Raw genomic sequence first — 26,456 nt, forward strand, 5'->3', positions numbered from 1 at the left:
AGATGATTTTTCATTTTAGTTTTAGATGTTGAATGTAGGGTTCTTATTTAAAAAATATTGTGATTTATTCATAATTTTAGAGTTCAGAGACATATTGGTAACTACTAAACGTAGGTCTCTGAAGGAGTATTAGTATTCTGGAAACATGCAAGAGCTCTTCCAAGATCTCAAGCCTTCAAAAGCAGAGCGTTCAGATTATAATCTACTTTCTTGTACTTATGGATGTAATATCCATAGATTTCTTCCCTAAACATTCTTCTAGTTTGTAGTAGCTCAGCTCATTTTATTTAAACGTTAGGTTTGGAACCTAGCACTGGGATGATGTTCACTACTATTAGTCTAATTCTGTGAAATATCCATCATTCCACTGCTCTGTAGGCACTGTATCGTTACTCATTCAGCGCACATCTTGTGTCTTGTGTGTTAAATTAGTTTTCCAGAAACTCCATGGCTGTTTAAGTCTTTTAAAATTGGTTTCAACTGGAGAAATATTATCATAATACCAGTTCTCATAGTAAAATTTTAATAGTATAAATAGTGATGCATGAAATGACAACCCAAAGAGAAATAGCCAGGGAGTATAAAGAAGTGCTGCACACTTAACACATAGCAGGTGAACATCTGAGGTCTTGTTGAATTAGAGACTTCCGAAATAGAAGAGATAAAGCAAGCCAGACTACACAATGAAAAATACCCATTCAGATGATTGAAGATAGCTTTACATACCTAATAGCTTCTGCCATCTTAGTGCTTTCCTTTTTTCTATCATCTGTTAAGCGTCGTATAAAATAAATAAAATCAAGACCACAGCAGAAGATGCTACCAACTGCACTAAACAGCACAAGTTTACTGTCATCTGCAGCTGCTGTGTTCAGTGCACTTTGGACTTCCTTCATTACCTGAAAAATCAAAAATTCATTAGAATCCTTTTATTATACCATTAAAAAGTAGCGTACTGTTCTTTCCCCTCCACAATGAGAGATCCCAGTCTTCAACATCCTTAATTTTTCCTCAGGATCCATTCAACCATGATATTACAAAAGTTAATTTCTTTTCATTATTCAAATATTAGAAAGTAAAACAAAAACAAAACAAAAAGCAAGTGACCAAAAAAAACACCCCAAAACAACCAAAAAAAACATGAGTATTAGAAGCTTTACGTTTTAAAATGTAATTACAGTAAGATAATGAAAACATTAAGAAAAGATCTAATAGATGTTATCCGTAACTACAGAATTCATTCAGCATTTCTGTAATTTGGACAGCAGATGGCATATGCAACCAGTTCAGAAAAAAAGAAACTTAATTCAGGCTAAAGTTTGTTTCAAGTTGCACTTGACAAATTGCCATACTTATTATAAAAGACAATCCATCAAAATATTCAGATAATGTAGCTAAATAAATTCATCAGAATTATACTAGAATTCAGTTGGATGTATAATATCTTACAAACAAAAATCTAAGTGCCATTTTGCGTATGCTTGTACCTGAATAAGTGGTGCAAATAAGGCAAATAAGAGATTTATAGTTCTTCCCATACCCTTACCCCCCAAAATCAGAATTGTTCTGACCTCTGGATTTAGTGAATTATTTTCCGATGATTTCGTTGATAGCAAAATGTGTGTGAATCCATCTTGTTTCCTAACAACAATGTCTCTGTACCGGTATGCGCTCTCCGTTTGTCGCACACTGAAACGTAGCCTTTTATCAAAAGGTTGATCTCTCCTGTCATCAATAAACCTCCGTTTGCTGGCTGTCACTCCTGTTACAGAAGTCTGTATGTTGGTTGTACCATTGGCTGCTAATGCTTCCATAAAGGTGGATGTACCTGTAAAATAGTTTAAACAGTAACCTTCCATTAATAACATTTTAATTAGTTCAGCAGTTTCAAGATCCCTATTGGCATGAAAACATGCTAGTCGTATTATTAAGAACACACATAAATATGAAACTCCCCTGGAAGTCAATGCAAGATTACAGAAATATACATTGTGCACAGAGCAAAATTAAAGTGGTAAAGGGATCCAGGCAAATGAATTTTATGTTTGTGAGAAAAGAAGCAACGCAGACCAATAAATAAATTTCTTTTCAGAAAGGAGGGAAAGGTTTACTAAATGTTCCTAATACCAAAATGCTTCAGTAGGTTTCTACTTGTTTAAAAAATAAAAATAAAAATCACACAATATACTAATGCTCTACTTTTTCATTTTCCAACGTTTTTAAGTGGTCTGACAGCATCAAGATCACAAAAAGAAAGCAGATGTCTTTTTTTTCAAAAAACACAAAAAATAATAAATGGAAGAAAATGACACCTACAGCAAGTCAGATAAAGATCATGATTGACAAGATCATATAAAGCACGGTAGTCTTTAAAGGAAGAAAAAAATAAAGACTATATTGCTTTGGGAAGGAATCAAAACACATGCAGTGATGGATATTTTAATGGATTCATAGACAATGAGATATTTCTCAAGTCTAAACAATTTTGCTATTAAAACTGGCAAATAGAGAATAGAGCATTATGTCTTTCTGGTCCTTTTCCCAGTAACTTAAATAGACAGAATTTGAAGGAATGCAAGTAAACAGGCCATTCTTCATAACACAGAAGGGACAGGTTTTTCTATAATCCACATTAGAGACATAATATCAAATAATTAGCATTCATAAGAGAAAGTAAGAGAACATCTTGGATCTATTATCCATCTGTATGTTAAAATTTTCATGTAAACTATCCATAAAGTTTGTCAGATCAAAGTAATCAAGTGTGCATGAGGAGTGGGATTAAAAATGTTGGAAAAATGCATCACAGACCAAGATACAAGAGGTCTGAAAGTCTTTTGCTGAAAACAGAAACCTAAGTCTATGTTACAATCTTCTGGATAACTTCAGCCCTTATCTCACAGATGTTCTAGGACATCATGCATAGGATGCCTTTTAAGAAGCAGAGTTAAAACACATTTAATTAACCACCTATTTACATGTCACTGGTGGATCTTGCTTCATTCTTCATTAACTTTCTGAAGAAGCTAGATTTGGAACATTCTAATATGTGATACTATAATTACCTCTTTTTTTTTTTTTTATGTTTCTGTAAGATACTTGAAACATTTGTTGGTCCAATGAAGGTGTTAAAAGACTCACCTAAATAATTTGAGTCTCCACATTTTGACTATATTCAAAAGTTGCTTAATTTTACCCATATGAAATGAGATATATAATCTTAAGACTAATGGAATTAAAACTTTAGAACATTATACATTTTTCTATCTGTATTACAGAAAACGCCTTCAAATATAAGTTTTAATTCTAAATGTTTCTAAATAAATACATCTGATTATAACTCTGTTCTAATTAATTAGGCAAGTTGCCTGCCAAAGGAGCTATGAAATAAGGTTTTATTTTACTTTTTGAAGTCTTTTTTGTCATATGAGTAATTTAATTCTCTTACCACAACACTTTTTGTAAGGATAGACACTTCAAGATTTTTCAATTGTTTAAAGTGAAAGGAGTAAGAAGCTGAATTCAGCTTGCAATCATCCTTAGAGAGAATAGGTGTGAACAAAATGAAATGGGAAAAAAAAATAGTTTATATTGTCACAGAAGATTCATGTTTATTCCTAAATTTTCACATCTTATCAAATTGCCTTTTTCATTTCAGCAGAATAAATAAAAAATTAATGCAGACCAAATGTGAAATTGATGAGGGATGCTTTAGATACCTTACCCTTATAAACTATACTGCATGGATTACACCGCTTTAAAAGGATTCCCCTCAAAGGGAATTTGCAGGAACAACACTACTGTCCCATGTTTCTTTAGGAAACTGAGATGAAATTGCATCACTATCCACAACGGTTTGTTTTTCCATATGAACAGTATATTAATACAACTGAAATATCATCTAATTTCTAAACTTTGATATAAGATCTTCTTGCTTCTGTCCTAGCCATCATGAAAAAAAAGTGGAGAACCCAGAGAGCACAATAGACTAGACTAAGCCAAAAAAAAAAAAAAAGGCAAACCACCACCATCAAAAAAACCCAAGTTAGTAAACTTGCATAAGAACTTTGAGTAGATCTTTGCGCACGACTCATCCAGCTAAAGACAGACTCAAATAGCAGAAAATTACTTTTGAGATTTAACAGGCAATGGTTATATACTTCCTGAGAGGCAAAACTTTTGGCAAGATGGACCAAAATGTAAACACCACACTTTTCATGCTTATTGAATTCGCAAGAGATGTTTTAGCTTTCTTATATAAATTTTGTCCGCACTTGTCAATAGTTAGTTTCCAACCACAAACAAGGGGCAGCTGCAAGGCAGTGGAAGAAGCCTCCTCCATCTCATCTTGTAAACACACTTTTAGGACAATTAGACCGAAACCAAAAGCCTGTCTGCTTCAGAAACGGCACTTCTGCACAGTGAGATTTAGCCAACTCTTACGAGTTAGAGAATGGCATCCACAGAGTTAAAACAAATTCATCAGTATTTATTACTAGCACTGTTCTACACCTTGAAGTGTAGGGGGCTGTTTCTTTGGCATCCAGTCCTTGAAAGTGAAGAAACAACCCAGAGATGTAAAGCAGAGCTTCATGATAAATATAAACAGGGAAGCATTACATCACCGGGCAGTCTTGGGCATGTGTTGCAGCAAATGTGGATGAAAATAAAAAACGTACCACAGAGAAGTAAGTGTATTTCCATATATTTCCACAGGTGATAATTTTGCATTGGGGTTACTTATTTTCAAGTTAATTAGAACTATATTTTACAATTTTAAAATGTGTATTTCATAACAAACGAAAAAGAAGTTCTGCATTTTAATGCTTTCATAGAAGATAGCAAATCAAAGACAAACAAAGAACCATGGCCCTGCCCTTTAAAAAAAAAAAAAAAAAAAAAGCTTGAAAGAAAGCAATTTATCCTGGATATCATCAACTAATGCAGAGCAATGTTTGCTTAAAAAATAAACAGCTCAGTTACAAAAATAATCAACATAATGTGATCATCTTAAAGGTGAAGACATACTACTGGTGCTTAAAGCTTCAGCATACAGATGCAAAATGAAATTAGCAGTACTTGGGTTTTGTGGCTGTTGATCAAAACCTGATAACAGTCACCATTTCATGCAGCACTCTTAGAAAAAAAGGGGGGGGGGGGGCGGGTGAGGCTATGGATAACAGATAAGAAGAACAGATCTTCGTCAAAAGGAAGAAATACACAAAATACAGGGGCTGAAAAAGGGGAAAAACAGCTAAGGTATCATCCCCATCCCACTGGCAGAAGACAACAATAACACGAAAAAGCCATCTCCACAAAATATGAAGGGGGTAACAATCAAAATGCATTACTGTTACCGTCTCACAAATTCTTGAGAAGTTCGGTTTAGTTCACATAGCCTGACACAGTGCTGTTTCAGATGCCTGAGGAATGAGCATAGGAAGATGGCAGGTGTGAACAATGCTAACTATTTTCCTCAACTCCAGCCACTGTAAATTTACAGATTCCTATAATTTCTATGTCTATAATCATAGGTTGCACCCAAAGCCATCTATTCAGAGTCTCACCTCCCATGAAACTGTCCAATTTACTTTTAAGGCCACTCCAGTTTTGTCTTCCAAAAGAAGTTTTGGCATTAAGTTCTGCAAGGTACTTTTTTTTACTTCCTTCATCCTGTCAGCACATCCGTCCTCCAAACTGATCAATCTCTATCCACTTACCCCCTTCTTCTTCCAGAAGCCATTCCAAAGCCCTTTCCTCTCTACATCTTTTTCTCTTCTGCTAAATCTTGGAACAAATTGGCACACAATGTTCAAGATGGGGATTGTATAATGCACCATATTCAAGCCTCCTCTTTTGTCTTCAATCCTTTTTTAAGATAATTTCTACCTTATTTTATTTTAAGCTAGCACTGAGCAAATGTTTGTAGAAAACCACCCAAAACAAATCCAAGGACCTTTTCCTGAGCAGTGCCACGTAGTCAAGAACCAGCCATTATCCAGGTACAGTTTTATGTTTTGCTACAGGCAGAGTTTTTGTACGGAATTCTGTTTTGCCCCCTCCTCATTACTTGGGATGCATCTGCACTGCAAGTACTCTCTCATTTTAATCATGCAATCACTCAGTATTTTGAGATGTGTCTACAGCGATCTTAGTGAACTTCAGGGACCCTCACACCTTTCCTGTACAGTAATGCGCCAACCACTTCCTCTCCTAATCTAAGTAACAAGATGGTTAATAAGAAGCATCCATTGAATAAGCAAATGAACTAACACCAGCAACAATAATTTCTTGATTTGTTAACTGAAAAAATAATACTGTAATTTTAACTGATTTCAACTCAAGCATGGGAGAGGGAAAAATAAGATCTGCAAAACTGATTTTAAAAACAAAAATACACAAAAAACAGTGCTGGAAGTTGCATTTTATGCCAACAAATAACATCCTTTCTATACCTGCACTGTTTTGTACTCCCCATACGTACAAATGACCAGACTTCATATCAGTTGTGCAGCACAGGTTGCCTCGTGTTCCCTTTTTGCCTACAAGCAGTGGTTTCTTGTCACACATTCATAGGTACTAGCAAACTGTAACTGTACACACTGCTAAGTTTTCACAGTTTTAACCCTGCAGTACATCAAGTATTTCACATGAGACTAACCCCAGACAGTGATACTGCAATGCAAACTTAATATACAACAGCTTCCAGTACTTTTTCCACCTCTGCTTCAGCAATTACAAAGCAAATATTTGCGGTGTATTGGCACAGATTATAGATATTCAAAACGAGTTCTAAAAAACTATCAAAACTGTATGTGCTCCAAAGAGCTACTCTATATGTGTACCATTTTTTATTTTTTTTGACCGAGTATATATATTTACAGCATTTACATTTTGGCATCAAGTAACAGTTCCAGCATTTTCCAAATATTTGTAAGAAGAAAAGAATAACTCAATTTGTTGTGACTTTCACCTAAAATACTGTTTTGTACCATGTTTCTGAAAAAGTGTTCAGAAAGTATCTATCACTTACGAAGGAAAGGTTCACTTCACATAAATCCTTCCAGGAGACAGCGTTACATTGACGCAGCGCACAAACCAACCGTTTTACCAACACTACTCTGCACAACCTCAGCATTAGAACAGGCAGCCTCAGACGTGACCGTGAGGGGAAACAGCGATACCTCGTCAAATGATGGGCTGCTGATCACTACCATCCCCTGCCACGGGGGCTGAAACCTTCCTCAGACCCTTGGTGTTGGGGGGAGAAGCGGGGATGTGCAGTCACTTTATCTTTTCAAATAAAGTCAGCCACTTCTTGATTCTGTTGTAGGGAAGTAGTTACATAGGGGAAACATTATATATTCTTCAGCCACCTCCTGTTTCTGCAAATTTGTCACCTGTCCATACACGAAGAGTGCATGTTTTAAGCACAGCCTAACTGGTGAATTACTGTGGTGGTTCTTTGTGAAGCATCTGCAACAGGTAACTATAAGTCAGCAGTAGAGAGAAACAATCCTGCAGTGGCTACGAGGCTTTATTGTCAGTGTCTATCTTCAATTTCTAAAAAGCCCTTAATTCCTACTCTTTTCCCTGCATTTTGCATGGGTTTTAAATGTCACTTTGAAACCTATTAACCTACGCTTCTTACAAGACACTGGTTTTTTTGGACAAAGCTAACATGAGATGAGAAACACATACAAACAAACACACAGGTAGTATTTCCCTATTTGATTAAAAGTTTTTCAACCCTACACCAATTTTTGTCTTGGCTGCCACATCACATTTAGACCAATATGATCTACAGTAGCCATGTTTTCCTTCTGTAGACAGTTTTCTCTGTTTCTTTTGTTACTTAGAGCATCAGTCAAATATGTTTACAATGACACCATTAGAAAGATGGCACCATTCGTGGTCACATTTCACTTTAATAGGTTATAGACTGCAATTATTTTTGGTTTTGAATGTCTTTCCTCCTCATAGCATAAGCACGCAAGTAAAGAGAAACTTGTAATTCCAACCCCCAAAATGCAACTAAAGAGCATAACACTCTACTGCTGAAAGTGGGCAATCATAATGAGAGAAAACAGCATGTCTTCTACCTCAAGTTTTCTTTGTCTGGACACTAAGTCATACAAGTGATAAAAACGATGTTTGCGTACTTTTAAAGGGTGTGAACAACAAAATATTAGCCTTGACATCTGCTAGGACTACGCATGTAAAAAACAACAGGCAAAATGTTATTAATGTAATTTGGTAACAAAGCTCTTAAAAAGTCTGATCAAGTTTTGCTACCTCTGAGAAGGAGCTATGTATTTTTATGCATAAGGCATTAAGTAAACTTTCCACTTGCTGTCTTACATTGAGGGGAAAAAAAAGCCCTCCTAACAACTGAAAAAGGCTTTTCAAATACATTTCCATCCTTATTATTTCACCTGAAATATATAAACTAACACTCCTTGGGTGAACAAATTCTTTTTCTCCTTTATCTTGGCATCTAGACAAATTAGAATTGCTCTCTTCTCCCTTTCCACTTCTGTTTTAGACTCACTTTGGAGTGATTTTTCTTCCATTTAATCTAGTCAAAATACTACTGATAAACAGGAAAAAAAAAGTGCATATGACTATTCCCATCATTTTAGATGTTTGAAAGGAGAGAAAAAAAAAAGCCCAAAACCCTCTGATATCATTCCAATCAAGAAATCCCAGCCATATTTCACAGTAGCATGCACCAAGGTATTTGATGAGGGAAGCAAAGAGTTATTTGTATTTCTTTTCCTTACAAATAAATACAAATGAGAAAAACCTTCCCCAGGTTACAGACTCCTTTTTGAGGCCACTTAATACTGGGAACATTTCATAAGAAGAGCCCTCTCCTATCTTGTCCCTTGATATTCTCAGAGCTGCAGGTTATGATACCAGAGCATTCATTTGAAATGCTCTCAAATTTGAGAGTTAAGTAAGGACATCTCTTGGGGCTCATCTAGAGAGGAAAGCTACCACAAAATAGGCTAAGGTTTAAACATGAAGTATACCCAGCTATTTCACACTAACTCCTGAGGTGAACACATTCTATATTAAGAGCACTTCATTGCAATTTAATCCAATTCCCAAAGTGACCTAAAAAAAGGCTCTCTTCATGTGGAATAAGAGTGTCCTAATGTAAGGCTAGCCTAAAATAGATACTGGTAAAAGAAATCCCAGGCACTTTCCTGTATAGACATGAACTTTTACATGCCCTGTACACATGACATAATTCTTATAAGAATTACCAAAACTTCCTAAAACATTTTCGCTAACTTTTTACAGAGATTTAAATAGGTGGGTACAACATCACTGTGTTGGCAAAATTCTTTCATTTGCCTTTTTTTTTTTTTTTTGAAAACAGCATGTCAATAAGTATTCACATTTCATTCTTATCACATAGATGCGGCTTTAAATACCAGACTTTGCAAGAACTCCATTCACAACTGTCCACAGAAATGTTTGGCATTCAGATGGAGGAAAGTACAAGGCAAACAGGGACAGAGAACTTTTAGAGGTTCAGGAGGCTAATGTGTACATATTGAGCTCTTCAAGAAACTCTGATTTTTACTGCTCAGAATAGCTGGAGTAAACATCCCAGCTGCAAAGAGGTATCTCTTTTTTAACAGATCTATCTCAAGAAAGTACAGACATCTTTGCGGCCAATGCCTGCCATCTGTCATTAACAGCAGATGTCTTGACCTCCTGTAGGATGGTCACCAAGAGGTTCATTAAGAAGTGTCAGTGAAAAGGTTACCTGAAGCTGTGCTAGCTTGATGCACAAAGGCCACCTCCCAGTACGCAGCTGCATGCCGCCGTGCAACATGGCCAGCAATACCCTCAACCTGGGTAGTCTGCAGTACATCGCGTTGCTGGGTAGCAGTCTGTTCTGCAGCAGCACCCCTCATCAGAAATAGCTGACCTCGACAGAAATATCTGGCTGGGGTGGGAGGGGAAAGCACAAAGGAGGAGTCTTCACTTGAGTCTTTTGTGCTTAAGCAAGGGTGCCTGGAGCACTTCTGCTGCTTGAAGGGTTGCAGAGCAAAAAGCAACAGAGTTGGGCATTGACTGGGGGGGGGGGGTCGCAGATGGAGGAAAGAAAGTATGGGCGGAAAGATCAGAGGTCTTGGTGATATGCAACACAGCTCAAGTCCTCTGATGAACGAATATGCATTCAGAAATGCACACGCCAAGCAGGCTTGTACTTTTGAATCGGAGGTACTCAACGGAGAAAAGTAGTCTCTACTGGAGAATCAAGGATTTGGGCCAAGATCTGTGAAAGATCCTGCATTTAGGTGAAGCACAGAACAGCTATGAACACCACACCTAAAGAGGCATTCACTAATTACTATAGAGGTAATCTCCTCCCCCAGTTTTCCCAGTATTCTGGGAAAATAAACCCACACTACAAACTGGATGATGAAAGGATGCAACAGGTGCTGGATAGCCCAATGCACTGAACTGAAAAAGTGATTCAGAACAGTATCTTGCCAAATCTGCCCTTTTATATTGTTGGAGAGGAGTAAATCTCAAACAGCTTAAATAAGTTATGATGGAAAGAAGAGTAAATACAGCCTCTGCTCTCAAACTAGATATGATCTCTCCTGTTTGGTTTTGGCAATACCAGCTAAGATCAGTGTGTGTGAGGACATGTCTGCAGTGGAGAACTCATGGAGAATATCCAGAATTCTTCATACTTCCCATACTAAAAGAAAACAAGAAGAGAAAGTCCTAAGTTTAACAGTAGCAGACCGAGAGTAGAAGACTTGGATCAGATGCTTTGTATGAAGAAAACTTCAGTGATATCCTCTCTCAACTAGGCAGGCAACTACTAGAAAAGAGGACATATAGGTGCCCACATCATCTTGCCCTGTAACTCAACCCCAGTACAAACAGCATGCTTCTCCAGGTTCTGGGATTTGCAGAGATAGCAAAGATCTTGAATGTCGCCATATGTTTTGGGAAAATGCCCATCATAAGAACATGTTTACATCAAATCTTGAAATGGAGAATACAGAGGTAAATAAGCAAATAAAATAAATAATAAAACATGCCCAGAGTAAACCACAAGGCAATAACTACATCTGAAAGCAGCAAACAGAAAATGCAGCGACCCAATCTCAGCCAGTAGCTGGGAAGAACTGAAGGCATTGAGCTGCCTTTATACAGCACGATGCATCGCACATGCATGGGTAGTGTTTTGGTGTGTTCTCTTCATATTGCTGATGAAAGAAATCAGCTTGTCTTTAATTGCTTAGGCTTTCAAAAATATGGTGCAGAGCTGCTAAGTGGCTTCCCTCGGGCTAAAGAGCAAGTCTGTATAGAAGTCAGGCTTACAACAGTTACAGATGGTCCCAATCCCCAAAAGCTACTTTCCTTTGTAAAAATCTGCTTTTATAAATTACTGTGGTTTTTGTGTGTGTGTGTGTGTGTGTTTGTGTTTTTTGTTTTGTTGTTCCCAGAAGTTATATGCATCTAGAACAAAGTACAAATAAGAATATTGATACTATTGCTAGTCAGAACAGACAGCTAAGGAAGCAATGGAATAAGCACTACGGTATTTAAGTGGAACTTTTTTTTCAGCAGCACCAATATAAAACCACATTCTCTAAGAGATTACAAAGGCTAATATTAGGAGGCTGAAATCTTGAAGAAAAAAATCAAAAAATTAGGAAGTTTTAGGTGTGGCAAAGTAAAAGCAAACAAACACAAAACCCAATGTGGTTTAGGACCAATTTCAGAACAAGTTTAAAAAAGATAAACCAGTTAAGATCTATCTCAGAGTAGGACCTAACAACTATTATCAACTGCACTGAAAAAGGGAAGCTTAGTCAGGGACCATAATGCCTTTGCTGCACAAAACTAAGAACTAAGCCTATCATATCTGATTCTTTCAACTGAAGTGTGCAGCAGCCTCAGAAATAATTTTCTAGGTTGTGTAGCTAGCAATAGCAAAGTAAGGTTTATTTGACGATTGCAAATGGAGGTAGGACCACATCTTTTCACAGGAGTCATACTGGTGTGATCACAGTTCAAGAGTCAATCTGTACATTTTTGAATATGATCACTGCAAGGGCCTGTAAGGAGTTGGGTCCACAATGTGACAACTTGAGATAGTGGGGTCATGGAAACCTCCATTTGAATTTTGGGCTTGGGAACTGTTGCAGTTCCAAAGTGCAGTGATGGAGCCTCAGATGTTCGGTAGGAATTTCATAAAGCTGTGCTTGGACTTACATTTACTCAGAAGTGGTTCATGGGTAATGGGGCTCTGAACATATCTTTACATATAGCCTTAAGTAGTGAATCTTGCCTTTGGAAACAACCCATTAAGAATACACAAAGAAGTCAAAAATATCAGAGGAAGTCAGTACATAAAAGACAGAAGAATTACTATTAAGAAAACCAAAGATCGTGTACACAAAAAATGCTGGGACCAGTACATAACTAGCCCCAATTGTCAACAAAATTTGAAATTGGAAACCACTTAAAACATTCCATAGATGAGACAAAGTGGTAGCTGAATTATATCATTGATTGTTTCCTGAAATCTGCCAGGGACCCACCTGCTCAAGTCAGATTCTGACCACTAAACAAAACAGAATAAATAGAATAGAAACAAGACAGTATTGTCAAATAGAATTGAAATTTAATTTCTATTAAGATGAATGCTGTGCAATTTTGGATAAGTTTGTTATGTAAAAAGATATTGCATTAAATACTTTTTTAGACAATACCAAGACACCTCACTCATAAGGAGAGGGTAAATAAATTGAACTAAACTTATACAGTAATTGAATTATTTTCTTCAGGAGTGAGATGTAGCTTCAATTAAGTCCACATGGTTAAACAGGTCAATAGGAACTGAGGGGAAAAATAGAATATGCTATACTTACAAGAAAATAGGAAGTAAAGAACACTGGGAAGAATACAGGGAGATGCTAAAACAGATAAAGAACGGTATTAGAAATGCAAAGTAAAACTCTGAAGTTTTCATAGTTAAAGATGCTAAACACAAATCATTTTTCCAGTGATAAAAAACAAGAGAGAGGAGAATTAGACCAAAAATAAGAGTGAAATGTAGTGCAAGTTACAAAGTCAATTAAAACATTAGTGGGAAAATCAGCATGCCAAAAGAAAACAGAAAGGATTTATAATGACTATATTGTACATATAACAAGTGACAGACTAAAAAGCTTGAGCATGGCAAGATTGCTGACTTGCTGTATAAAAAGAAAAACATATAAATGTGATAGCCTAGATGGGAAATGTATCATAGTAAGTGAAATACCTCTGAGACTTGCTTGCTTAAAGACTGGGAAACTTGGAAGGTACCTTGAGTAATAAAATTTGTATTGCTATAGTTTCAGAAAGAGTTTTAAAAAATCCTAAAACTAAAAACAAACAAAAAACAACAAGATGACAACAAAAACAACAAAGCACAACAGCAACAACAACAAAAAAACCACACCAACCAGCCCAGACCAAACAGCCCTAAACTTCTGCAGTTTATTTCTGTTACAAGACTGTTCTCATTAAGTCATGTTTTAAAAGTTCCCTTCTGATTAAAAGCTACTGGGGATCCAAAGCAATACTCAGGAGAGCCATACTGGATACTGTAGAGAAATTTTATCTTCTTCCAACAGTTCACTCATTACTTGCCATATATTTTACCAATATTTTGCAATTTCATGCCATTACTAAACATGCATCAGAAGCTTCCCTAACATGTATACTTAATTTAATGTAAATTTCAGGATTTTAGAATAATATCAACACAGCAGCACTATTTTGCTCAACATTGAAGCTGTATGCAATTATTCTTAGTGATAATCAAGTTGGAAATACATTGAAAAGTTAAAAAAAAAAAAACACAAACCTATATAAGATTATTTTTGTAAGATCCTAAAACATGAAAGTTTCTATTGATGACAAAAAGTAGAAGTTAGTACTCATTTCTGTTTTTCTACCTAGTAACAACTCAGATTTCAGGGCTATTGTGTGATAAGACTGGCAACAGTGTTTGTCATCAGGAGTTTGATATTCAGGGTTGTATGAAACTTTGCACCTCCAGTTGATTTCAGAATATGTTGCCATAAGGTCACTGTTAACTCTGAAACAAAGATGTTGCATATAAGTTTCTATTCTGTTATCTACGCATCACCATATTGAGGATTTATGAATAGTATCAATATTTTTAATTACTACTGTAGATAAATTTTCAAATATAGCTAGATCACAGAAAATAATACAGTAGCAGAGATTTCCCCCAACAGCTCAGTTAAAATACTGTCAGGATCTCAAAGGAATTTGTCTTGAAGGTGTTCTCTCAACTCATTATAATTAACAAAAATGCTGCAGTGGGACCATTTACTTTTTCATTAATTCTTAAACAAAATGATACACTTGCTGAAATTTCCAAAAGAACATATGTGGTGGCTTTTTTTTGTTTCTTTATTTCTTTAAGTTTATTTGTTTTGAAACAGGTAAGAGACTAAGAGCAAGAAGGAACACGATCATATTCTGGCTCAAGCCAGGCCAACACTCTGAAAGCATTCTCCAAGTTCTTCCTTATTCCAAAGAGAAAGACGTCTGCTGTACGTCTGTCCATGGGGTAGATTGCTCTTGCCAGCAGACTAACATGCAATTTAGATGGCACGCTCAGGAAAACAAGCCAAAGATCTTCCACGAGTCTCATCATAACCCCATGGAAAATGCTCTTCCCTCGTGATCCAGAATTATTCACCAGTACCTAAATATTGATCTAGTTTACATAAAATTAAAATTCAGATTTGTTTCCCTTCACAGTTCTGTCTCTTCCCTGTATAGGACCCACCAGACTGGAAAGAAGTCATTTTTTGTGGTATTTGTATCCAACGCAAAAACAGTGCATCAGGGCTCCCGAATACCTTCTCCCCTCCCCGATACGTTTGCTGAACAATTCCTTGAAGGCTTCCAAAGGTAAACAAAATTTCAATTTAAAACAAACTTACTCTCATCAATATTTTTGCCCCATTTAACTTTCCTCTCCCATCCCCTAGTCTTAAGACCGAGAACTGGAATACCAAGCCAAACTTACAAAGAACATTAAACTTAGTTCAATTACAGCAGAACATCCAGGAAAATGTACTAGTGTTTTCCTACTGTGGACTCATTATTTGTAAAGAAACATCAACATATGACTAAGTACCAAGAAATGAGTAATAAACTGACATAAACAAATGAAGATATGCCAAAAACAACAACAACACCCTGGCAAAAATTATTTTAACAACAGGAACAAGCCAAACATTTTTGCAGGGTGCATTGGGATAACTTTCAGCTTGGTCAGTTCCTTCAGCTGCCTCATCAGGCTGCCCAAGTGTTACTGCTGACCAAGCAGGACAGGAGGGAAGGGGGAGGAGGAAAGAGATGATGGGATAACTGAAAAAAAAGCTTGAAAAGCACATCTAGAGAACAGCAACGCATTTCTCTGCAGGTTTAAAAAAAATATATACTGACTGGCAGAAACAACTGTAGAAAAGGGTATGTATTTTCTCATGCAAACCATTTAATTATGAGATTGAGTTTACTGAAAATAAACTTCAATGAACCACTGATCTGTCTGCACAGAAAGATGGCAGAACTGAAATCACTAGGGAATAGTAGTAGTCATTGTAGTGCGACATACTCTTTCATGCTCTACAGTTTAGAGCATTAAAAAAAACACCTGTTTTGAATGTAAACTGTTAATATTTCAATCACATGTCTACAACGAAAACTGAGACTATGAATGACTTCTGCAAGCATAAGGTGAATTATCGTTTAGAATGGATCTGTGGACTAGTTTACTGATACTGTAGAAAACATCCAGTCATGAAAGCACTTCAAACATTCCCAAACAGAAAAATCATGAGAAAATTGCAGCAGATATCTGGTAGAGAAATACAGCACATCTCATTGATGACAACAATTAGTAGTTTATTAATGTTTTGCCAGAGAGCAAGGAAACAAGAAAAGGTGTCATAGAGAAGAAAACGACATTAGAAGTGGACAAGATGTCCTGCTGAGACACGAGCTAGATGATGAGATTAGAGATAAAGCCATGCATCTGCTGAGATCACCACAATCTGCAGTGGAGTGAAGCATGAACCGGGACAGTCAGAAAAGCATGACCATTCATCTCTTCCTCTTCACAAACAGGGATTTCACTGCCTACTAGGTCCAGGACTGCCTCTACAGCATGAGTTTTGCCTATAATAAATTCTAGAGCAAATTGGATGAAAGAGGAAAGGAGACAAATGCTCAAAGTGGCTTCATAAAGCAGACTCTCCAAATGCTCCTCTAAGCACAGCTGAATTTAGATGAAGGGTAGAAGGTCCTGAACTGTTTCATTTCAGCAGCTTATCATTAGGAAAATATTCCTATTACTTAATCATATAATTACTTTGGAAAGGGTTGTAAAGAGAATGGTCTGACATCTCTGAGAATTATATTAACATACTCAAAAAGCCAGTTTGGGATTGTTTAGTTGCTGACTTTAGAGGATACAGAAAACAGTGGAACTGACAGAACCTCTAAGGATGCTGGGAAAACTGGATATTTTTTTCCCCTAAACTAACAGCTGCAGTAAATTGCAGTCTTCATGTCAAAAGACATTTCTTCTATGTGCCCTGACATGTTGCCCATCATTACCAGCCCATGACACAGTCCTGTTTTCAAAGAGACTTGCACAGTGCCACGCTGGTTTTCCCAGGGCCCCTCATTCCTAAGACAAGTCTTTTGCTGTGCCTCACACTCTGTGCAGACAGGAAGCAAGCAACCCTTTTCCCTTTCTTTTTGTCTGTCTGAAAAAAAAAAATACGCCTTTCCCCTTCCTTTTCATCTGGTTTATAGGCATTCCCTGTAACATATAATCTTCATCCTGACTCAATGAAAAATAAATGTGATGACCACCATTAAATAGGAAGCAATCAAGAGCAGGAGTGGATTTTGGCTCAAGAGGGTGAAATAGAGACACAACAAAAAACCTAAACAGATTCTTCTTTTGTTTTCAGATTTACTCCTTCTACGTAACATTCTTTAAACTGCTCTGAATTAAAATAAAAATGTTGCTTCTAAGCAAAGTCAGATGCGTATTTAATATATCGAACTCATTTGCAAATAGGATTCTTTTCTTCCCTTTTCTAAACTCTGCTTTTGCTACAATCTCTATTGTTAAAAAAAAAATGTTGCCTATCCATTCAAGAGTAAAATAATTATAGCACTTATTACTATGAATAGTTAGTATTTATTTCTTTTGCTCTATGATCCTGAATGCATATTATTCATGTTGTGTGTAGGAAAGAAAAATGAGAAACATAATAGAGTTTGCAGATACTAACACAGCATCTAGCTCAGTAAATTCTCCTTCAGGGAGGCTAAGAGTAAAGCAGAATAAACCCAATGCTATATCCTCAAGACTGATATAAAATTAATCATAACTTCAGTCCCACATATGTATAGCTGAAAGCCAGAAGTGATTTATATTTAAATTCTAAGATTAGAAGGATGTTTCCTTTACATGGTGAAGAGAAACCAATAGCTTGAATTCAGACTATTTCAAGGTCACTCTTCCAATAGGGTCTGATAGTGATTGTACTGTTCTGGCAGCTTAAAAACATTACATCTCAGTGGTCAGAAGGCAATTGGAAATATCAACTTCTTAAAGTTACTTTCCTTCCAAAAGCACCAGAGAACAACCAGCCCACCCCAAGTCTCAGGTCCACAGCCCCCTCAGTCAGGATACCACTATAAAACCCAGAGATTTTGTCTCACACAGGATCACAAGCAAGATAATGCTGGCTCCCCTATACAGGCACACGACACAACCAGACAAATAACCTGTACCCATATGCAAAATAGTGAGCATACAACCACATAAAATAACATATGAACACTGCCCTGTGTTGCAATTCTGCATTATCAGAGGTCTGAGAGGTGTTTTTTACTGTTCTGATGCAACTAAACACTTTAACAACAGGCAAATTCAAACTGGACTCAAAGCAAAACCAACCCCCCCCTCCCCCCATTTGCAGTCATCACAAGCAAACAGTTCCACAAAAAGTGATGCATCTCCAGAGACATAAATTATTTTTACTAAACATCATTTTAACTGAAGATTTCCCTCACTAAAACTGTTTCCCTACACCCTTGACTAGCTAGCTTTGTCACAACTTCTGATGTCTCAAGCACATCTACAAAAGCAAGCGGCATTCTGATTTATGGCGCTACCTAAAACACCTTTTGCTCCACCAGAGGAGCCTCAGAGAGAACCTACCTCCATTTCACAGTTCCTTGCTCCTTCCTTTCATCTGTGCTCAGTGAGATAAAAACTACTGGCCTCTTTTTGCTTGCTGGTCCATTCTTTAACCACAGAGCCACAGCTGTTTCCAAGTGCCCATTCTCCTGCGCGTGTGAACCATTTGATTAAATCAATAACAGCATCTGCAGAGCAGTGCAGGGGGAAGATAGATTTAGATGACAAAGGTCTCTTCCAGCCCTATTTCCTGTGATGCATACATGACCACATTATGTAGAGATTCTGCCGTTTTGTCTTGACCTACAAGGCAGTTACTTTTCAACAAGCTGGATAAAGAAAAGCTACCTGGACTGATGGTATCACATGCGGATTAGCAAACCCACAAAAACAATTGGATTCTCAGCTAACTGCTGCTTTCGGTCTCGATGGGAAACTCTGCCTGTCCTTGAATGAACCCCAGGGGGAAAAAATCCTCTTCTGTGGACATGCCTTGAGTATTTGTCTGCAAAGCCACAACCACAAATCTATTATGTATCTGTACCTCTGCCACGAAATTTGGAGTCTTGTGCTATGTAAGGTTTTTGTAAGAATGTTCCTACGGATTGCATTCTCCACTCTGAACCCACCGTTTCTGCAGTGACCTCACTGAGGTGAAAATTGCTCCCATTTTATGCATTATTTGTAAAATACTTCCAAATACAGTAAACTAGACTCTGTGACTGGTTACAATAAACGATAACCTTATAAGAGTCACAAAATAATGATGAGAAAAATAGCCTGTGGTAAGAGGAAACTTCTAAATGATCAGATTAGAACTGACAATTCCCTTTCCTCCAAGGGTAAGGAGCATGACCACTCATTCATCAGGGGAAACTGCTAATCTCCTTGGTTTCAACACAAACCAAAATACTATCTAAATTAAATATGGGTGCTATTATTGGATATATTTTGTGCAATACCCTTTGGACTGCCCAAGGGAGTTTATAGCCTACTGTAGGAGTTATTCCCTGGTATGACCTTCTGCAGTGCAATAAACTGAGCAATGCTTTACCAGGGAAAGGTCCTTGCAAGCAAAACCAGAATTCAGAAGCTGAATGAGTTGCAGGAGAGACCTCCACACCGGCTATACCTTGGGCCAGCTGCTGCCCTAGGGCTGTCCAGCAGAAGGCAGGCTCCCTGCCACGCAGATGTGGAAAGGACATGGCAAGAGCAGAGAATCACCCGCCCGCAGTGAAGCAAAGCATTAGCTGCAGAAAGATAGCAAAGGCTGATGAAATTTGTCAAGAAGGAAGGGAGGGAGGAAAAGGAGTTTCAGCAGGAGGAGCCCTCAGCTGCATGCCAGCAGAGACAGCCACAGCTGGTTGTAATCTGGTGAGCAGCCCCTTCCAAACCTGGCCTGCTCAGGCACAGATTTGGCTGTCCCTGCTCCTGCAGGCACAGCCCTCACACCCTCCCAGCACAAAAGGAGCAAGTTACAAAAATACTCCTCTCAAAAACAACCCCCCAAAAAAACACCAAAAGTCTTAAGGTAGCAAAAGGCACATCTCTGACACAAAGGACAAAGCTCTATTAAATTGGACATCATTGCACAAAAGTTTGTGTAAGTGGCAGATGATCGCTCTCCTACTTCCACTATTGAGATATTTGGAAAGCAAACCTCTGAGCAACCTATTGCACTCATGTCTTAAGAGAATTCTTGACATCCTATACATTTCTTTCATATAATTCCCCCTGATGTAAGCCCAATATTCATTACAAAACTTTCTGCTATTAACTTTTTCCTCTGCAGATCAAATTTATTATTCTGGATGAAGAAGGCACTATGTTTAAGCTTCCATAACAGGTGAAGGTGCCAAAGTTTTTGCTCCTCCTTTTCCCAAGAGGCTAAAAGCTCAAGCCAAAGTTTCATCGCTGTCCCAAAGCTTAAATAGTGCAAGTAACGGATGTATGCAAGTCGATGGGGCTGGATGGGACCCACCCGAGGGTACTGAGAGAACTGGCAGAGGAGCTGGCCAAGCCACTTTCCATCATTTATCGGCAGTCCTGGCTATCCGGGGAGGTCCCAGTCGACTGGCGGCTAGTAAACGTGACACCCATCTACAAGAAGGATGAACTATAGGCCTGTTAGTTTGACCTCAGTGCCAGGGAAGCTCATGGAGCAGATTATCTTGAGTGTCATCACGCGGCACTTGCAGGGGAAGCAGGCGATCAGGCCCAGTCAGCATGGGTTTATGAAAGACAGGTCCTGCTTGACGAACCTGATCTCCTTCTATGACAAAGTGATGCGCTTAGTGGATGAGGGAAAGGCTGTGGATGTGATCTACCTTGACTTCAGTAAGGCTTTTGACACCGTTTCCCACAACATTCTCCTCGAGAAACTGGCTGCTCGTGGCTTGGACTGGCATACGCTTTGTTGGGTTAAAAACTGGCTGGATAGCTGGGCCCAAAGAGTTGTGGTGAATGGAGTTAAATCCAGTTGGAGGCCGGTCACTAGTGGAGTCCCCCAGGGCTCAGTACTGGGGCCAGTCCTCTTTAATATCTTTATCGATGATCTGGATGAGGGGATCGAGTGCACCCTCAGTAAGTTTGCAGACGACACCAAGTTAGGTGCGTGTGTTGATCTGCTCGAGGGCAGGAAGGCTCTGCAGGAGGATCTGGATAGGCTGGACCTATGGGCTGAGGCCAACTGTATGAAGTTCAACAAGGCCAAGTGCCGGGTCCTGCACCTGGGGCACAACAACCCCAAGCAGTGCTACAGGCTGGGAGATGAGTGGTTGGAAAGCTGCCTGGCAGAGAAGGACCTGGGAATACTGGTTGATAGTCAGCTGAATATGAGCCAGCAGTGTGCTCAGGTGGCCAAGAAGGCCAACAGCATCCTGGCTTGTATAAGAAGCAGTGTGGCCAGCAGGTCTAGGGAAGTGATTGTCTCCCTGTACTCGGCTCTGGTGAGGCCACACCTCAAGTACTGTGTTCAGTTTTGGGCCCCTCGCTACAAGAAGGACATGGAGGTGCTCGAGAGAGTCCAGAGAAGGGCAACAAAGCTGGTGAGGGGTCTGGAGAACAAGTCTTATGGGGAGCAGCTGAGGGAGCTGGGGTTGTTCAGCCTGGAGAAGAGGAGGCTCAGGGGTGACCTTATTGCACTCTACAGGTACCATAAAGGAGGCTGTAGCGAGGTAGGGGTTGGTCTACCTCGTGACAGGTGACAGGATGAGGGGGAATGGGCTAAAGTTGCAGAAGGGGAGGTTTAGGTTGGATATTAGGAAGAACTTCTTTACTGAAAGGGTTGTTAGGCATTGGAATGGGCTGCCCAGGGAAGTGGTTAAGTTACCATCCCTGGAGGTCTTTAAGAGACGTTTAGATGTTGAACTTAGAGATATGGTTTAGTGGAGGACTTGTTAGTGTTAGGTCAGAGGTTGGATTAGGTGATCTTGGAGGTCTCTTCCAACCTAGATGATTCTGTGATTCTGTAAAATGCCTTAAAGTAATTCCAACCCCCACAAATATGACATACACCATGTAACATTTTCAATGGAATTCTCTCCATTAAATATGTCTGTCCACTGAAATTTGGTCTGTGTGAATATATACACACACTAAAAACTCTGTAAACTTTTGTTTTTTAATAATTAATTTTCTTCCTGGAAAGGATGTTCCTTTGTCTGTCACAGTAAAAGAGGTTAATCAGCACTGAAAGTTCTTCCTTCTCATCTGCTTAGCAAAGCTGCATTTATGATTCAAGAAAATCAACTATTGTTTAATTTGTTTTTTGTAACTTTTTACCAGTGTAATTGATTCTTTAACCATGTGGATTTTAGCATTAAACTTCATTAAAATAATCTAACATTGGCTTATTTCATTTTATCTCTAACCTATATTTCAAAAAATGCTTTTGTTATCACTTGGCAAAGACTCACTTCTTGGTTAATATTTAACAATGTGACCACATTAAGACCTATTTTCTCTTACAAAATATGGCAAAGTACATATTAGTAAGTATTGCTACAAAACAACAAGTGAAATATAATTTTGTGTAAACAATCAGAAGCACATGGACATTTCTCTGAATATGTGCATTTAGACCCCACCTGACAGAGATTATGAAAATCAGTCATCAGAGCAATTATCCATGTCCTTATTGCAAGTTCCAAGTGCTTAAGTTTCACCTGGCATCAATCAATAAACAAAATAATTTCAAAAAGAACATTTAAGAGCAGTACATAAACACAAACATGAGCTTTAGAGCAAAAAAGTGCAGTGTGACTAGGAACATACTAGCCAAACCTAACCATTGGAGATGAGAGACCAAGAACATGAATGTTAAGGTATCATCACCATTATGACACTCCTAACCACTACAGCAGTGGAGAATAACAGATGAACTATTACCTCTGTAGTGCTTGTAATAAATGGAATAAAATTAATCCACAAAACTGTGGATATTTCAGGCAAACAGATTTGGTCAACCAGAATGTTTGTCTATGGAATTCCTCTGGTTTATAGAACTGTACAGTGTTTTGAGAGAGATACACAAAGAAAATAAATCCCCTCTATAATTTAAACTATTTGTCTTTTAGTTGTTAACCTGTTTCACAAGTTAAAATCTAACAACATTTGCAGCAAAGAGGTAAAAACAAATATAATCCCCAAAGCAACCACAAATACTGACACCCTAGAGAAATCTAAACATTTTAAAGACTGAATACCAAAGAATTAAAGTGACGATACGTTTGTAGGACTTTGCACTAAAATTAACTGGCAAATAAAGGGGGCTGTAGAACAGCAATCACCAGATAAAGCCCAAGTATCTTCTGTTCAGGAAACTTTAAGTAGATTTAGGGAATGAGCTTCTAAAACAGGAGACACTTCACTGATTTTTTTATGCACTGAAACCTGTGGCACTCATTAAATGTTCCTTGTTGTTTTACAGATTCTTGTTGTTTAAATCATTTCAAGTAAGCTAGAAATGAAAAGGAGCAACATGCTTTCTGCAGGTTTCATTCTATCCTGCTGCTGCTGCTTGTACCTTTTCACCTCACAGCAACTGAAAAACTGCGTTACACAGTGAGAAGAAAAAACAAGCAAATAAAAACCTGAGAAGTCTATTAGTACTGAAAAACAAAACCTTACTACAGAGATTATATTGAAAAACTAAACCAAAAGGACAGAAAAAAATGAAGATAACATATGGAGAAATAAAATGTATAAATCTGAACTTAGTGTTGAGCTGTCAGATAAGGGCTTTTTCGTTTGAGCAGCAATAGCATATGAGAGTATCACAGTACCAGCCTCAACTGTAAAAGAATAAACTGACATTAGAAGAAAGAAAAAAAAATAAAGTTCCCAAAACATACCCACATTTCTTCAAAAGTGAAATGCAGTTTCTTATTAAAGCACAAAGTAGAGCTTCAAAGACATATTAGCTCTTTCATGCAAAGAGCTAATATGGTAAACTATCCAAATGATTATACAGCAAATAACTAACAGAATTACACCAACTTCACTTTAATTATGAGAAAATATAACACCTGCCAGTGAATTTAATGAGTGCTCACACTGGAAATGGGCAAACCCCCTGTAAATAGTGAAAGGGTGCTATGACCTTTGCTTTCCTTATTTTAAGTCAAAAAAATAAACCTTGGGATTGCTACAATTAGTTATGTATTATTGCACATTACCAGAAAATTACTAAGTTATATTCTTTAATGCAAACAATACAGCTTTAGTTCCCAGCTGGACCAATCTGTATGATTTATTTACATGCTGAAACTAGGTCCAAAATGTCTTTTCAGATGTGTCATGAGAAAGCATTGATGAGATGCATGAGTTGAAAACTTTCTCCAACAGTAACGGTTAGAACCTCTTTTTTCCCTTTTAAAACACTCTACATCTTGTAGGCCACACATCATTACCATGAGAAGACTAAAAGAAATAGAAGAGACAGCAAGAATCCTTAATGCTCAGGAATTAAATTGCTCTTCACCAAACATAACAGTCTTTGTAAAAATTTAAGGATTTAGATTAACCTGATACTTTTGCAGTGCTTCCTACCAGCCTAAAGAATTATCTTAATGATTTCATATTGACAGCCTGGTTCTCTGGCATGACCAGACAGCAGCATACTAGGGAAGCAGGGATTTTCCATGTACTTACAGATGCCATCTCAGGGGATCTTATTATCCTGAGCTTTAATAACATGGAAACACTAAAATAAAAAAAATATCAAATTCTGTACAGTCTTAAATAGAAGGTAAAGATATGGAGATTATTACCGCTTAGATTTAATCATGTTATTAATTCAAAGCATCAGACTCAGACAATGAAATTTGAATTCTTCATAACTTAGGCAAAAAAGAAATAAACCTGATCCTAGAGTCTGACCAGTACATTTTGTGGGCAAAAGCCTATTACACTAACTATAACCAAAGAACGTGGCTCAAAGAGGATTTTAACCAACTCATATGTAGTAACTTCTCTTCTTCCCCACCCCCAATTATTATTTATTACTTATAGACCACAAAGTCCAAGCTAGTTTGGATATGCACCACATCTGCAATGTTGATCCATGAATTTATCAAAGTCTCTGAAACACAGGTGGGATTACAGAATTGGGTATCAGGGTTGGGAGTTTTAAGGGACTGTAAACACTAACACATAATGTCAGACACACTGAAATTCATTTTCTGCATCATCTGAATCACACTTTTAGTGCTCTGTGCACATCCCTGCAAATTACACTGTCAAATATACAAAGACTTTCCCCAAGAAAAATATCATTTAAGAATTATATTATGCATCTTCCCTCACAGGTGCACTAAAAGGAAGCCATCCTGCTACAGTCTTCACATAGAAGAAATGATTTGCCACTGGCAAAAGCAAGAGCAAAGCTGCAGTTTCATGCAACCACGAAAAGCCCTAAATTTAGTACTTCTGGTCAGCCTGTAAACTAAGACAAGTTTCTTACCTGCAGAGTGAGCAAAGAAACCTTTCCTGTCACCATCTGCTATCAAAACTATCACTCTAAATTCTGAGCTTTCCAGACTACAGAAACCACCATCCTGTAGAAAGGTATATTGCTCTTGAAGGTAATTTGCCTCTTCTGGCAAAATGTCACCTCTTACGTAAAGAACCACATAGATAATTATGAACATACTGTTATAACCTATAAGCTGCAGACTGTATTTAAATTTGGAGATGTGCATTTTTATTTACCAAACTGTTGCACAAACATTTGAAATCCTTTAGTCTTTATTTGTATTCTTTACTCTTTCCCAGAAATGTCTGTATTCGCCATAACAACTGCCTTTCATGAGACCATTGGTAGTTTTTATGACTCTTGGCTCTCAGAACGAGACCAAATACAGGCTGCTGTCTCAAACCAGTAGAGGTACCTGAGAAAATGTGAAATGATGGAAAATAAAATGTACAAGGCAAAAATTACTGATTATTTTTCTTAAACACATACAATTTGTCACTGAATTTCACCACAAGATATTTTAATCCTTCCGAGTGGTGACCCTATGAAGTCAGTTCTTAGAAAGTTTGAGGTCACATTTACCTTGCAAACAAGCAAACAAAAACCAACACTGCCACTTTCTATGATATGTAATATAACCAGGAAGAGTCAAAGGTTTTAAAGAAAGTCTCAATGCAATGCTCCACTGCTTATGGCACTAAACAGTCATCCAAAAATCATTTTAACAACCTATAAGTGAAAAGCATGTCTGTCTGTAGGACAGAAAGACCAGGGTTTTTTTAGGATACCCATGTTGTTTCTTTAAGTCTGCAACAGGAAGTCAGAGCACCGACAGGAAAAGTTCTTAGCAAAAATTCAATTAACTGAAGCTCTGCCTATTTATAATTAATGATTTTGCCCATTATGCTTTTATTTATTTATTTTTCAAATTCTGAACAGGTATTTTGTTTGAGCATAAAAATTTCCGTGGTTCTTTACAGTTATCAAATAATATGGAACTGGATGCTGACTTTCTTGTTTTATTTCAAGAGTGGTGAAATGAAATAAATGCTGAAAGTCATCCATTCAGTACTTATTCTAGTATTACATAGATTTATAGGATATTTTGAGATGAGTACTTTCCCCTAACCTCTGAATCACAATCCTTAATTTAAATGAGCTGAAGCCCAGTAATGAGGCTAC

General features: G+C 37.7%; 1 protein-coding gene and 1 long non-coding RNA gene across 3 annotated transcripts in view; one reads left to right on the forward strand and one right to left on the reverse strand.

The window, feature by feature from the left end:
- Window positions 1–15,120, forward strand: part of LOC121066417 — a 35,114-nt gene extending 19,994 nt beyond the window's left edge. The window contains exon 5 of the long non-coding RNA XR_005817750.1: window positions 14,508–15,120. This is a non-coding gene — a long non-coding RNA (uncharacterized LOC121066417). The remainder of the gene's footprint in view (window positions 1–14,507) is intronic.
- CDYL (chromodomain Y like) overlaps window positions 1–26,456 on the reverse strand; it is a 105,881-nt gene that overhangs the window by 9,073 nt on the left and 70,352 nt on the right. The window contains exons 1-3 of one of the 2 annotated variants that reach the window (XM_040549908.1): window positions 18,320–18,340; window positions 1,572–1,828; window positions 727–899 (exon numbers count right to left, since the gene is read on the reverse strand). In XM_040549908.1, the coding sequence (XP_040405842.1) occupies window positions 727–899; window positions 1,572–1,814 (416 nt within the window). In that variant the 5' untranslated portion in view covers window positions 1,815–1,828; window positions 18,320–18,340. Of the gene's footprint in view, window positions 1–726; window positions 900–1,571; window positions 1,829–18,319; window positions 18,341–26,456 lie in introns of those variants that run through there. The other variant, XM_040549907.1, reaches the window with a different exon arrangement.

Source organism: Cygnus olor, chromosome 2 (genome assembly GCF_009769625.2).
Source record: "Cygnus olor isolate bCygOlo1 chromosome 2, bCygOlo1.pri.v2, whole genome shotgun sequence".
NCBI classification, from domain to species: domain Eukaryota; kingdom Metazoa; phylum Chordata; class Aves; order Anseriformes; family Anatidae; genus Cygnus; species Cygnus olor.